Source organism: Peromyscus maniculatus, chromosome 5, assembly GCF_049852395.1.
Source record: "Peromyscus maniculatus bairdii isolate BWxNUB_F1_BW_parent chromosome 5, HU_Pman_BW_mat_3.1, whole genome shotgun sequence".
Taxonomy (NCBI): domain Eukaryota; kingdom Metazoa; phylum Chordata; class Mammalia; order Rodentia; family Cricetidae; genus Peromyscus; species Peromyscus maniculatus.
This window is the reverse complement of record NC_134856.1, coordinates 111,374,383-111,389,850: the sequence shown is the minus strand read 5'-3', so window position 1 is coordinate 111,389,850 and position 15,468 is coordinate 111,374,383. Positions and strand designations below refer to the sequence as shown.

General features: G+C 49.1%; 1 protein-coding gene across 1 annotated transcript in view; it reads left to right on the top strand.

The window, feature by feature from the left end:
* Window positions 1–1,121: 1,121 nt before the first annotated feature.
* Window positions 1,122–15,468, top strand: part of E2f3 (E2F transcription factor 3) — an 83,298-nt gene continuing 68,951 nt past the window's right edge. Inside the window, exon 1 of the mRNA XM_006972282.4 lies at window positions 1,122–1,788. Coding sequence (XP_006972344.1) covers window positions 1,417–1,788 — 372 coding nt within the window. The 5' untranslated portion in view covers window positions 1,122–1,416. The remainder of the gene's footprint in view (window positions 1,789–15,468) is intronic.

Below are 15,468 nucleotides of genomic sequence, written 5' to 3'. Positions count from 1 at the left end.
ATTAAAATATGTTGGGTTAGGTTTGGGTTGTAGTGTTTGCTGTTAGCTGGAGAACTTCCTGCAGTCTGAGGATGTAAAGAGCCGAGTGCCTTGGCAGGCGGCTTTCTCTGGCAGTCCCACGTCACCATAAAAGCCTGTTCTTCTTTGGATTACTGCATGGCGGATTAGAAACCCGGGGATCAGTTCTGGGTTAGCCCTGATTAACTCCCCTGGGTGTTTCTGGGCCAGAGACGGTGTCTGTTAGACTAAAACCTATACTTGCCGTACGAGTTCACTGTACAAAAGAGTTAATTTTTACTTAAACCCAATTCGGGCTAATCATAAAGCTACCAGGAATGATCTGGAATATGAACTAAAGTGTGCCTGCAGTCGCGTCAGCTGAACCTTCTACCCCCACGCTTCGGTCTGCCCACATGCTTCTGTCTATCAGCCTTGGCCTCCGGATCCGCTCTCGCGCCATTGGTTGGATTTCAGGAAGGAAGAAACCCAGGATTTAAAGGGCTCAGTTTTCCACCTGCCAGGCCGGGTCCAACTTGCCTTTGACACGTATTTGGGAGAACCTCTAGCAGTTCTTCATTTACCACACTGATTGGTTAAAGGAAAAGGAGTCCCCGAGGGTGTCACCTTGACAATCTCCAAAACCGAAACTTGCGCTCAAGATTGGATCCACACTGCGTCTGCGAGGCAGAGTCCCTGCCCAGGTCATCAGAGCCAGCCCCTCCGGAGGGAACGAGGGAGGGGCCTGGAATAGGCGTGGCTTCCCGTGGGAGAGTAGGATTTTGCCCCACCTCCCAAGAAGCCTGCTCTGCTTCCAGCCAATCAGGCTGGCCTATGCAAATAGAGCCCGGGTCACCCCGGTAACCATGATGTATGGGAGCCAATGGAAACCAGCCAGTGGCGACCTCGCTCCGGGATTGGTACTAAAGTAAGGCGACAGGGATCCAATGGACTGTGGGAACAGTCCTCGGCGGGTTGAGGGGCGGAGATATGCAAATGTGGTTTGAAAAGCCGGCGGGAAATCTGAGTTTCGCGGGAGGACCTTGGCGCGTAAACCGTATCCCTTCATTCATTGTCAGCAGCAGCTTCCTGGAGCCATTTTTCAGCTGCCGGCCGCAGCACCCGGGCTGCCGCCGCCGCCTCGCAATCCGTTGCATCGGCTGCCCCCGACGCCTCCATCTCCCCTCGGGGCCTGATATCCGTGCGGCCGGGACCCTCCTCTCTCCAGACCCCCGATTATTTTTGGCCCCGGGGCCTGTGCGGTGCGGAAAAAATAAAAAGAAAAGAGAGAGAGAGGGTTCGGAAGCGCCGGGAGGGGAGGCGAGAAGGAGAGACTTGGAAACTCCGACTGCAAATAATAAAGAAATTGAAAGCAATACGTTAATATATCGTAACACTAAAAAAGAGCAGGAGCGAGAGATGAGAAAGGGGATCCAGCCCGCCCTGGAGCAGTACCTGGTGACCGCCGGGGGTGGGGAGGGGGCGGCTGTCGTCGCCGCCGCCGCTGCAGCCTCCATGGACAAAAGGGCACTGCTAGCCAGCCCCGGCTTCGCCGCCGCCGCCGCCCCGGGCACGTACATCCAGATCCTCACTACGAACCCTTCCACCACGTCCTGTGCCACCTCCCTCCAAAGCGGTACCCTGGCCACCGGCCCCCTTCTCCCCAGTGTCCCCGGCGCGGAGCCGGCCGCCGGCAGCCTCCTCTACACCACGCCACAAGGACCCTCCAGCAGAGCCGGGCTGCTGCAGCAGCCACCAGCACCAGGACGCGGCGGCGGCGGCGGCCCTCCGGTAATACCCTCCCTCGGCAACGTCCCTAGCCCAGGTGGGAGGCGGGCTCCCGGGAGCGGTGGCTGCGAGAGCGCGAGGCTGAGCATCGTGGGCCTCGTTGCTGTCCCTCCAGCGTGTGCTTATTGTTAGACTTGGGGTGCTTCCCTCCAGGCGCTGGGAGGACCTGGGGGCCTGGGCAGGCGCGCGGGACAGTGGGGAGTCCCTCTTGGCGGACCACATTCAACACTCCAAAACTTTTCGCGCCCCCCCCTTCTTTTCCTGCACTTTTCCCTACCCCCACTCTCCCCTCCCCTGCAACTCGAAGCTTCCTCTTTCTCGGGCGTAGGAAGGGGTCACGCCCCGGATGGAGAAGGGGGTGGGGGAGGGAGTAGTGCACTGGAGAGTGGGGGACCCCAGGGGGATGTAAACCGGGGGACCCGAGGCGTGCCTGCCTCCCCTTCGGCCTCTGCTGCCCCTGGGCGGCCGGGGGTCCCACGGGCGTGCTCCGAGCGTGGGGGCTCCAGTGCCTGGCACCTTTGGGGACCTAGCTCCCGGCAACAAAGGGGATCTGGGAGGTGGAGGGGTATCGCAGCGTGGGAGGTGGAACTGAGAGCCCCCGGGTGGGCCAGGGCTCGCGCTGTCTGCGACAAGGGGCCGGCGGGCGGGTGCTCCGGCCTGGGCGCATCTCCGCGGTGGCAGCGGCGGCGCCCGCGTGGCCGGAGCGCCGGGGCCTTGCTCACCGGGCCCCGGGCCTGCCCTTGACCCGCCTCTCCCCTTGCCCCTTCCTTCCCCGCCCTGTCCCCCTCCCCGCCCCCCGGCGACGGAGGGCGGGGGCAGCCGGGTTCCCGTCCCGCCGCCAGGATCTGTCCCTTCTCTCCGGGACCCGCCGGTGACGTTTCGCACACGTGCGCGGAGGACGCGCCTGTGACTGGGGAGGAGGTGGCGGCGGGAGGGGGCGCTGGAGGGGGAGAGGGGGCACCCACTTCCTCCTGCTCGCCGGCTCCCAGGCCTGGGACGGTCCCGGCGCCCTCGCACCCAGCACCGCCACCCTCCCTCTCCCGTCCCCACCCCCCCACGGCGCCCGCCCTCGCCCGGCGCCGCCGCTCCGCTCGGCCTCGGGCCCCCTCTCCAGCCGGCCCCCCACCTCCCCCGGAGCCAGGCTGCTTTCGGAAATGCCCTTACAGCAGCAGGTTAGTGACCCGGACCGCGCGGGGGCCCGAGCCACGGCCGCGGGGACCCGGGATCCCCGGGGGGCCCCCGAGCCGGAGGATAGGCGACCGAGCGGGGTTTTGGAGTGGGAACGGGGGGTTGGGTGCTTGAGGGAAATGAGTAAGCAAGAAAAATCTAACTAAGTAAATCCCCGGCCTCCGCTTCTAGGAGCCCCGGGGCGGGAGTGGCCGCCCCCGGGGTGGGTATAGTGTTTACGTGTGTTTCTTTTGGGGGGAGGATGGATGGGCAATTGAAACCCAGATGAGGGCTTCACGCCCGTGGCCGAGTTGAGCCGCTTTCTGTCTTGCTTCCCTTGTGCTGAAGGGGGAGGGGGCGGGTCAGAGGGTAGGGTGTCTGTGGGGTTCCCAGGCCACCCGCCACCCCCTCCCTTTGTCCCTGTAATTTATAAAGCGCCTTTGAGAGATGATTTAGGTCAGTATGCGGCTTTCCTTTTTGTTGCTACTAGAAAGAAGTGTGGCCCCGAGGTCTCCCCTTCTTCCTTTCTCTCCTGCATTCCTTCCTCCATGCCTCCTGTCTTCACCCGCGTGTTGAGGCTTGGCCCAGACCAGGCTAGAACCCACCCGGACTCAGATATCTGTAGTTGCATGATAATACCAGTCGAGGACCTCACCTAGTCTTAGGTCTAGATGTGTTTGTTTGGCACAATCAATATTTTGCTGGGGTCTTTTAAGAAAGTCTGTGCACATATATAGGACTTTGGGAAATGGGGTGGGTAGATAAATAATTAATTTTTTTAAATTCCCTTTCTGTCCATAATTTTGCACTGGGTTGGATCCTTAGTGCTTTCCAGCCTAGAGATACTTACCGGGGATGTGCGATACAGTCCCAGTCAAAAGAGGCTCATCCTTTTAGTGACTAGGGTCTGCCAGCAGGGGGGAAGCCGAGTACAGTACCTGCTTACACATACAGTATCCAGTGTGCTAGATTCTCAGGCACAGAATATTCCATGCTTTCATTATCAGTAAATAATTTTGCCGGCGACTAAACATGCTTGGCCATACAATAAGCCTATTTCTCCCTACACAATCGGTTCCTAGATCATAAATAACCTGAAACAACTGGCTATTGACATGCTTCTTGGATTAGATTCAGATTTGCAGGGAAAGTTATTTTTGATAATAGGAAATTGTGAGACTACTAAATTGCTCTTTTAAAAAAAAAAAAACTTCGACTATTTGTTGGACCAGGTCACCGAGACTGTCTAGCCAAATTTATATGTAGTTCACTGTAATTGAGTATTTAAAATATAAAAATATTGCCCTCATCATCTTCCAAGTTATTTCTAAACTTTATTATCCTCGCCATGAAGTTATTATTCCAGGAATATAGGTTGTTTTGAATTTGGATACTCGAAAATAATGTTTCATTATAGGAATATAAATGCTTCTTATACATATTCAGAAGTCTTTTTATGTAAGATTGTAATGTATGCTGAATCACTGGTTAATCTACACTTTCAGAGCTCTATCTTCTGGGAGGGGTACAAAGTTTGTCTCCCAAGTGCATACAAAGTCCTCAGTGTTGCAGGCAAAGTTTCATTTTTATTTTCCTTATCAGTATTTCCGTAGGCTTCCAGTTAAGTCTTGGAATTTATTTGATTTTGTTTTTGAGGCAGGGTCTCTTAGAGCCTTGCACTCCTGATCTTGCCTCGAGTGCCCACATTCTGAAATTAAATACATGCACCACCATGTGTTTTGGAGTTCTGTTGATATTTTCCCCTATGCATGAAGGTTGGGAAAGGTGTATGGAATGAACCAAGATAGGACCATCCAAACATTCTATGTTCAAGAGGAGGTGGGAGGTGGTTCTTCAGGTGATCGGAGATCTAGATCCACGTGGGTCTACGTTCAAGTTGTCGCTGGGAGCATTTAAGAACTTGACAGAGCAAGACTGCCTTCTCACTAACCGTAGCCTCCTGTCTTTATTTACAAGTTGTCTGCTGTTAGACAAATAGCTTAATCTGCCAGAATTGTTCATTATTCTATAAAATAGGACAATAATAATACAACTTTGAGGGGTTTTTTTAAAGTAATATGATAATACATACATGTACAATACTTAAGCACTAAGGCCTGGCAAATAGTAGCTGCTCCATAAAATTAGTATTCATAAATCAAGTATTTTTATAACTCAAGAGACAGCATACATACTGTCCCTTTGTTTACCTGTATGAGCAGAAGGATCCTAAGTTTTCTAAAGTGGTATGTAATTTCATTCTTCTAGAAAATTGAGGATCTATTAATGCAAGAGGCAGTAGCCTATCAACGTCAGATTTACTTTAATTCAGTCATAGCAACCTGCTGATTATACTTTTCCAAAGAGCCCCTCCATGCCTAATAAATCTCATTTGAGAATGGAGGACTGTAGATGCTATTTCAGCAGGGTCTTTTTTTTCCTGAACAAGTTTGAAAGAAGAAAAATGTGGGTTCCTGTGGTTCTGTATGCAATAATCTTGCTTCTGCTGCGATGTATGGTTGATGCCAAGTTGAAGCTGGGAGAGAATTTTTAGTCACTACATACCCCAAAATGGATGTTTTAATATAATGCAGTGCCCAGACGTGGGCAGGACAAATAGCTCCACTATAATCAGTACCGAGGGCGCCACCCTAATCGTCCCTGGGAACAAAGCACCCTTAACTGAGCTAAAGCACCCAAGCCTGAGAACAGGAAAGGATTTTTTTAGTATGTATTTTTCTAAAAATCGCCACCTTGTATAATACTTGGAGGAAGGACAGAGTCTGCGGGGTTTAACGGCATACTGTGTCAAGTTAACATGGGAAAGGAATATCTACTCTGAGTTTAGGAATAAATACCAACACCTGGGAGTAAAAGACTGCCGTGGGGTGGGGAAGGGGGGATTTTTGGTGTCTTAGAAATAAAAAGCAGTAGTTTCCCTTAACTGCTCATACTGTCCTCCAGTGAGACCACACACAACACACACCTTTAGTACAATTAGCTATTTTGTCCAACTTACCCTGATGTATAAATAGTCCATGTGACTGGCTATAAGCATTGCCCCAAACTTGCCAACTCCAATTCTTTTTACCCATCTACTTTTCAGTAATATTTTAATCAGGGTGGGTGAAAATCATTGACTTGGTATACTGAGTCTCCCCAAGGTCTGTGAAGCTGCTGAAAAGTGCGAGGCGGAAAGATTCCAGTCTCCACCCCCTGTGCTGAGGGGAACATCCCTGAATTCTTTGAGGTACAAGTGTGTGGTTTGATATGCATTTTCACGGTCGTTAGCAGTTTTACATGGTGTTTCAGGGACTGTGTACAGTTGTTGAAGAGCCCCCGCCCAGTAATGTTTCCTAGGACTAAGAAGACCAGATAAACGGGAAAGGATTATGTGTAGGAAACCACAGATAGAGGACCTTCCTCCTCCCCATCCTGTCTGCCTTCTAAGAATGCCTGGGAAAGTGATGTCACACACAGAAGAGATATACTACAGAAGGTACTAGAAAGCAGCAGCTCAAGAGACTGGCAAGGTGGGGGTGGGGTTGATACAGCAGGATTACTTAGGTGGCTTTCCAATGAGGAGGATGTGTAGTTTAATTTGATCTCATACTTTTCCTTTAAATATTCCCTTCAAATATTTAAGTTGTAGGAATGTGTTTCTACCCTGCTGGCCTTAGTGGGTGTCGATCTTTTGGCCACAGTTACCTGCAACTTCGAAGATGTGGTCAAGCCAGAATGGAGTCCCCATGAACTTGACTTTGCTGGAGACCCGGAGTACCAGGCCGAGCTTGTGCTGTGTAATGTAAGGCAGGAGCTATGTTAGCCTGAGGTTGAAGCCAGTGAGAAGAAAGCTGATTGAATCCAGAAGATAAAAAAGAATGACTGACTTCCGTTTGTATGGTGCCCAACTGTTTGGGGCCATTTGTAATGTCCATGCAGCATTCTTATAACTTAACAATATTTCAGGTTAGCATATTCAATACTTCATAAATATGGTGGTTTTGGAATCATAACCTGGGAGTTTATAAAACATAGTTCTTACTATCCAATCCGCTTCGCTTGCAGGTGATACAATTTAAGGCCCATTGCAGTTAAATTACTCAGCCAAGGTCTCAAGGCAGCAGGGGGCAGGCCAGAACTGACACCGGAGGTTCTTTTCTTCTTATCTGTCCTTCTTGTGAGGAGAGGGCTGTCTTACATGCCCTACATGGGAGGCTTAGGTGTGCGGACGGTTAAGTTTCCATCAGAAGTGCTTACACCGGGGTTTCATGAAGAAGTGAGCTTTGAACCACCAGCTCCGAAGTCACAGCTTATTCCCTAAGAAATCAGAGATATTTGTTTAGAAATAAAAAGCAGTAGTTCCCCTTAACTTCTCATACTGTCATCTCCAGTGAGACCACAGACACCTTTAGTCCCTTTCCAGTTGGCTACTTTCTCCACTAAGAGAGACACTAAGAAATCAAGGCTACTGTAGACACTCAGTGAAAAGGACTTCTAAGTGGAAAGGAATGACAGGTTTTCCTAAATAGTGGTAGCAATGTTTTTAAAGCTTGGTCTGATATTTGAAATCTGAATTATTATTCTTTGGATGTGACATTTCTGGTGACCTGAGAGAGAGAGAGATGATTTTACTTAATAACAACAGCATAAAAGGATCTTTGAAACTTTCTTAGGAGAGGGACATCCCGGGAAGTGTCCCGAACTGTCCACATCCTGAGTGACAGGCACAGTTTTTGCACAGTTCTGCGGGCCTTTGCATTGTACCATTGACCAAGGCTCTTCCTCTGTGGTTAGTGCCAGGAAGATTTCTGATGTGTCAAAGCCGCCGACCAGTTAACTCTTTCAGAGGAAGTTGTCTAAAGCCAAAACCCATTTCCTTAAAATGACCTTATTTTACTTGTGGAACCGAGAAAGCTTAAAAATAGAGTTGCTTCAAGCTCTGAAGCCGGAAAGTGAAACATAATCCAACATGGTTGCAGCTCACAGCCTGCCCTGGGACAGGGGTATCTGTTTATCTGTAATCCGCAAGCCAGGAAGGTCCCCTGTGCATAAGGGCTGACTTCCTGTGAGCCATGAGTAGCAATTGATGGGAGCCGGGTTATCAGTGAAGCCGAGTTCCTCTGGAAGCACATTTGATGGCTGGAAGAGGTGAATGCCCTTGGCCTTCCCTGCCAGCTCTCGCCAGTCTGCCCTGGAGAACCTCGTAGTACTAGCACGCTGGTGAGTGATAGCTGAGAACCGCCCCATCCTGCTCTAGTCTCGTGATCCGTTGTGTGTGGCTGTGAACCCCTCGATGTAGGCAGTGAACACAGGGTCTGTATGTTTCACTCCTTCGTATGGCGGGGCTTCGGGAAAATATAACCAGAGCAGCATCCTCAAGTCTCACTTACACCATCACCTCTGCCCTTCTGCATTTAGCCTCTGTGTGAAGACGGTGGCCTGGGTATAAAAGGCAGAGTGAGGGACAGCCAGGCGTAAAGTTAAGTGGAGGAGTGGAGGAGTGCCTGGGTTCCTTTCCTGCCTCCACCTGCCAGCTGTGTGACTCTTCATTTGTTACTCTCTTAACTTACTCATCTGTCTCGGGTGGGGGAGTACTCACAATGGGGATGGAGAAGAACTGAGTGGATGTCTGGCCAGTGCTTGGGCCAGTGTCCCACAGAGGTGTGATAGAGTTGCCAGGCCCTTTGTGGCCATCTCTTGTACTGTATTCTATGTCCTGTTTTTTTTTTTTTCCACTCCCCATTAGTGTTCATTTCAAACCATTTGCACCTCCAACAATGATCGGGACTGGGATGGGGAGGAGTCTATTCTACAGTGGATGGATGTTGCCTAGTGCCATCACTGGGCCCCTGGTCTTTGTTACCTCTTTCTAAGCTGCCCATTGACTTGGGAGGAGAAAGAGAAGAATAAGTTTCTTATTGTCATAGTACAATCAGCAGTACTAAATGTTATGAATAAAACCTTTATTTCTCTGATGGAACATGTTCGTGAAATGTCACAAGGAATGCAAATTGCGCTGTTAACATAGTTTCATGTCTGTACAGTAAGCCATGGCCTAAGACGAGTTCAGAAACTGGGGTGTCTTGCATGCTGAGCTTTAACTAACTTGGAGATTCCTGGGGTATGTATGTGAGGGCCGGGAGTGTGTTTTGCTCACCAGAGTCTTCTTCTCATGGTTCTGGGTTTGGTTTTGGTTTGGAGATGGTCTTGCGCAGCCCAAGCTGGCCTCCAGTTCTTTATCTAGCTGCTCCTAGTCTCAATTCTTGATCCTCCCCAGCACTGAGATCAGATACATGCTGCCACACTCCTCTTTGTTCCACATGTCACATTCTTCATGGTCCCTCTACCCCTTTTGCCTCTTTCTGAGGGGTTAGACTTGCAGCTCTTTCCCTGGCTTTTGGGTATGGTAAAATCTTGATTTGAGTTTTCCTGCCTTGTTTTCCCTGCCTTCCTGCGTGGGTACCCCCGGGGGCGGGGGTGGGGGGTGGGAGGTGGGAGGGGGGGTGGACATAGGTTGCCTCAAGAGCATTGGTCACCCCGGGTCTTTTTCCTCTTGCTGCCCTGCTCCTTTCTCAGTGGTCCTTCCGGCTCACCTGAAGAAAGTTCACGCAGAGTGCTGCCTGACTTCCCGAGCCTTGGACCTCTTCCCTAAGTGACTTCTGACTTTTCCTGGCACGTCGCAGTCTATCTGATATCCTACTTGTTCCTGGTTTTGCCTTTTACAAACCGTCCCACCCGGAGATCAGGGTAGTTGGTTCTCCATGTGCTCTCTGCAAGGCCTTTTGGATTGTAGAGCGAACTGTTTGAGAAGAGGCGTTTTCATTAGATGCCTACAATGGGTTTGGCACCCCATTAGCTCTGTTGGGGATGGGAAAGAAGGATGTGGCAGGAGAGCTGCCCACTCTTGAATTTACAATCTGTTTGGGGGGACGAGCTTTAAATACAAGTCGATCTGCAAGCAAGACTTAACAAGAGTGGGAAAGAAAACAAGACTCATCTAGTCCTCTGTACCATGCAGACAGGAAGTATCAGAGGAGCGAATGAGAGGCACTAGACTTCGCTGGGCTTTCACATCCAGAGGCCATGGTTTTTTCAATGGCTGGTCTCAGAGCCATGTATACCTTAAATGTTCTTGGGTGAATTCTGGCATGGTGACATACACCTTGAATCCCAGCATTTGGAAAGTGGAAGCAGGAAGATGAATACCTGGGCAGTATACTAAGTTCAAGGCCACCCACGCTACCTGAGACCATATCTTTAAATTAAAAAGAAGAAGTATCTCCCAGGACACTAAAAAATACAGATACCTGGGCCCTATCAAAACGTGTTGCCCATTGGTCCCACAGGCTTAGCTTGGCTTTAATGCCCCAGACAATTTTGATATGTACCGCCTATTGAACATTCTTGACTAGGCTGAGGAGACTTGAACCCATGGTAGGGAAGCAGGAAGTCTGTTAGCATGAGGGCCACCAGTTGGACTAGTTAGTATGGGGAATAAGAAGACAATTGGATATGTTAGTAGAATTGTTCTAGAAGTGCCTAGGAGAATTGCTGAGTTCAAAGTCAGTCTGGGCTAAAATGACCCTATCTAAAAAAAGGAGGGGGGCCGGGTCCTAGAATAGGGATTGTTGCTTCATGAACAAGTTAGGTAAGGGACAAATTGGAGGTAGGGGTAAGTCAGACGGAGCAGTGTTGGCAAAGGAGCTGGGTGTTATCAAAAGGATGGCTAGAGCCCTCACCTTGGGTTGTGGATACCAGAGGCCAAGGTTCTATGTGTTGCCAGACATCCAACATAGTCTAGAAAATCTACCAGTTTTAAATTGTTGGTTTGATTGAAAAGGAAAATGTGCAGGCCAAACAAAATAGGTCTCTAGGCCAGATTTGGCTTAAGGGTTGCCACTCGGCAGTCGATGGTCTGTGGGATAATAATAGCCAGTGTTTATGGAGTGCCTGTGGGCATCGAGGGCAGTAGACTAAATGCCTTCTTCGCCTTAGCACGTTATCTGCATGGCAACCTACGAAGTGGGTGTTATTTCCATCTTTGTTCCACGCAGGAGGAAGCAGGGGTTAAGGGGCTGGCTTAGGGCCCTGGTAATAAGTGGGACAACCAAAATTAAACCCAAGGAGCCTGGCTCCAGAGCCTCAGCTTATTTCCTCTTTATCCTCTGTGGCCTGGCATTGGGTTAAGTACATAGCAGGAGAGCAAAATACCTGTCCAAAGGAAATAAGTTAGTGTTTTACCTCTGCAGGTTGAATAACCTTCATCCGAAGTGCTTGGGACAAGAGGTGTTTATTTGGGACTTTAAGACAGCCACTTACTGCTTAGGCTAACTTTCACTTAACTGGAGTCCAGGGTGACCCTAACTCTGGCCTCCACCTCCCAAGTGTTGAGATTGCAGGAAAACACCCTACCTGGCAGGTTGGGGTTTGTTTGTTTGCTTGTTTGTTTTTAATACAATGATATTTGTATATAAATAATGGGGTGATTTTAGGAATGAGACTCAGGTCTAAACACAGTTTGTGCTGTCACCACAGCTTTAAGGTCATTTTATATATTGTTTTTAATAATGTTGTGTAGGAAACCATTTTGATGTGGAATTTTCCACTTGTGAAGACATCTTGGAACTCACAAAGTCTCAGATTCTTAAAGTCTTTCAGATGTTCAAATTAGGGATGTCCAACCCGTTGTAAGTTTAGCCTAAAACATTTGATCCAGGTAAAGATTTCCAGGTTCCATCCCTATCCTTAGTCGGAAGTGTGACATCTGATCCTGTGAAGTATGTAGGCAGCCAAGAATACACGTTAAGGTTCTCCAGCAGGCAGGAGTCTGGTATAGGATATATGATGTCCAACCCATCGTCCATTGTAGAGAAGAACAGCCCTAAAGACCTTCGTCTGTGCCTACTAGCCTCTGGATTTCTAGGTCATTGCAAAGCAAACCATCCGAAGATACATTCAGAAAAGCACAAAGGTGCCAGGTATGGCAGCGCATGTCTGAATGCCAGCTCTGGAGAGGCAAAAGTCCCTGGAGGTTGATCTTGGGAGTTCATTGGCCAGCCAGTCTAGCCCCCTTGGTGAGCCAGCCGCCGTGAGACTGTCTCAAGAAGTAATGTAGACCTGGGTATGATGTCCCTTGTCCTTATTACAGCACTCGAAACAGGCGTATCTCTGAATTCCAGGCTAGCCAGAGCTACGCAGTGAGACCCTGTCTGAAGGAAGAGGAAGAGGAAAAAGAAGAAAGGAAGTGGAGAGTGGTCAAGGTAGACACCTGATGCCATACTTTGGCTTCTACATGCATCCGGTCACACACATACACCTCCAGGAATACCCACATCACACATAAAACCCAAAGGTGTTGCAACGAGTTTGCCAGATGACTGACGATCTAAGCTTAGGAGGTCAAACTGGGCAAGCTTGCTATGTCCAGGCACCAACACCAGCTGGATGCCTTGGGTGGCTTAGTCTAATTGTAGGCTTTCTGTTCTGTCAGTCTGATCTCCAGAAACAGATAACCAAATGGACAGAAAACTGGACTTGAATTGGAATAGAGCTGGGGTGTGTCTTTGGGGACATGGGTACTATAGAATTGGCATAACTGGAAGAAGGAAGGGGGTGGGTAGGGGGATGGAGATTACAAGATCATTGACTCGTGATAATTAACTCCTGGGGCGGAAGAAGAGTTGCTTAGCACACCCTGGGATGCGCTGTGTGGAGAGAATGCCAGGTAGTGGGGAGGAATATTTTTGATGGGCTTTCTAAGGGTCTGGGCCTGAGCCCTGGAAATATTCGTGGCCCTGGTCTGGAGGTTATAGTAGAATTGCTCAGAAACCACAGGCCAAAAACTAGTCTCTATAGTTTTTGGAGGGAAAACCACATAGGTTATATTAGCACTGAAACCTTTCGTCATTTTGCATCTCTCTGTGTGATATGAAGACAAGACAGATTCATCAGGTTGATTTGGTGGGGAGTGGGGGGATCAATACTGTCAGTGCTCCCAGAGACAAGCCATCAGATGTTATTTATGATGCTTTACCAGATCTGCACCTGGCTGCTAAGTTACCCTGACAGAGCCTAGGTTTTGCCCATGTCACAAAGCACGGGGCCAACAGGGGAGTGCCATTTGTAAGGACAGGGCATGTAATTACATCGGAAACCAATATGGCCCCTTCATAATTTACTGTGTTCTTTTGATTTTGCTAATAAGGAAAGAAATAATCTCAAAACTTTATGCTGTGTCAAATTCAAATTTTTAAATGATGAGGGTGTTTTGGAGGATAGAGCCAAGTAGATTCTAAATATCTATAATTAATTTTTAAAAATATATCACCATGCTGGAGCCTGTTTGCTGCACTCCTTGAATTGGCTGATTTTTGTTGCTGTCTTGGGGAGCAAAGTGTGTAGCAATCATATTGATGATGTCATATGGTTTCCAGCAGTTCTTGTTACTGCCCTGCTTGTTAGCATCTCAGACACCCTGATTCTGGGGCTAGTCTTTAAAGTGAGTGTTCAGCCCTGGAGGCCCATGACACAGCGGTGGGGTATGGTAGCAGCGTGGGACTAGGCGATCTGACTCTAGAAACATGCTTTCCCCCACTTACCAGCATGTGACCTTTCACCAGTTCCATGGGTGAGACACACTTACCTAAAATAGTGGTCCGGTCTCATTGGCTGGTCGGCAGGATTAAATGAGAGATAATGTTGATAGGAAGTTTGTACTTCAGGGCACCCTACCTCCAGGTAGGAAGTGTCTGGTTTTGGCCTAACCTTCCAGGAAAACAAGCTATGTACAATACTTTGTTGAACACTGCCTGGTGGTGGTGGTGGTGGTGGTGGTGGTGGTGGTGGTGGTGGTGGTGGTGGTGGTGGTGGTGGTGGTGGTGTGTGTTTCCTGGTACTCTGGGGGTATTCTTTTTGTCCCTCCAGGAGTGCTTCAGTAGACAGGAGTGGTGTTCTCTAATGATGAAGATCATGTACAAGGTAGTGAGGAAAACAGCAGGGCTGTTTCTCAGGCATCTGAACTTGGGGGACCAGCGAGGATCACAAAGCAGCTTTGGAAAGGTTTAATATAGAGCAGGCTCTCAACCCTGTTAACATCTTGACGGGATACTTTTTTGGTGAGGAAGACAGTCCTGCGCATTTTGGATACCTAGGTATGTCTGGCCTCCATGCTCTTAGATGCCAGCAGCATCCTGGCAGATGTCATAGTCAACATTGGCCCCAGACATTGCTAAATGTTCTGGGAGCAAAACCATGACTGATTGAGAATGAATGGACTAGACCTTGAAGAAAAGGAAGGTACAGTGATCATATGTGGATCTTCTGTATATGCTATGAATATTTTTGTTAGTGTATTGATGTGTGCGCATGTGCGTGTGGAAGGCAGAGACAAACTCATGTGCTCATGTGTTATTCCTCAGCTGTCATCTCCTTTTTTAAAATTTTAAGACAGGGTCACTCATTGGCCTGGAACTTGCTAAGTAGGCCACCTTGGCTGGCTGTTAATCCTCAGAGATCTACCTGTCTGCCTCCCTAGAGCTGGGGTAACAAGCATGCACTATCACACACGCCTAGCTCTTAATTCGAGTTTTGGGACTTGAACTCATCCTCAGCCTTGTATGGGAAGCACTTTACCAGCTAAGTTATCTCCTGGCCGTGTGTGTGTGTGTGTGTGTGTGTGTGTGTGTGTAGTTTTAAGTGTCATAAATTTGCAAGCAAGTGGTTCTTCATCAGCTCTAGCCTCCTGCTCCCACTCCTGGTAGATGGTGTTTGTGTGGCTGACTGAAGCTCGGCCTGCTTTAGGACCAGCATAATATTAACTTGCTGTAACTTGGAAAAGAACGGCTCGCCGTCTGCAGTTTGGAGAAATCAGTTACATTTATCAATGACTTAACTGGACAAGCAGGAGAGGCCCACTCAGATCAGCTACTCCACTTTGTAAGCCCAGCTCTGCCACTTCACAGTCTGATAGTTGGGGGCGTATGCCTTCTCCCTACAGCCTAGTTCCTCCTGTTAAATGAGAAAAATCCTAGTTCCTGCCTCCTGACGTTCTTATAAGGATCGCAAACAGTTAGGATGGTTAAGTTCTGGCTGCCGCTTTGCCCATGGCTGAACACTCTGAAATCCTTGTCTTTGTCATCTACAGTGGCATTGTTATTTAGTCAGGCTTCCCTTTCAGGCCAGTTAAGCAGCTGTCCCCTTGGCATCTCCAGCTTCTGCAGCACCTGACTCTTCCTGCTTAACCTTCCCTAGGTGGCAGTGTCAGCCACTGGGTACACCGAGTTGTTCGCCTTAGTTGGCAGGTGTGACGGAGTGACCCGTGTGTCACAACACAGCAGTGTCAGAACACCTAGAATTCCTCATCCTCGTGTGGCCTTACAACTAATGAACAATTTGCCCTGTAGTAAATACCCACTTCTATTATTGGTTCTGATGCGTCTCCTGAATTGTGGCTCATGAGGAGGGGCCATAAACCAGCATTACCACTTCGGAACTTGTTGGGAATGTTTTCATGTA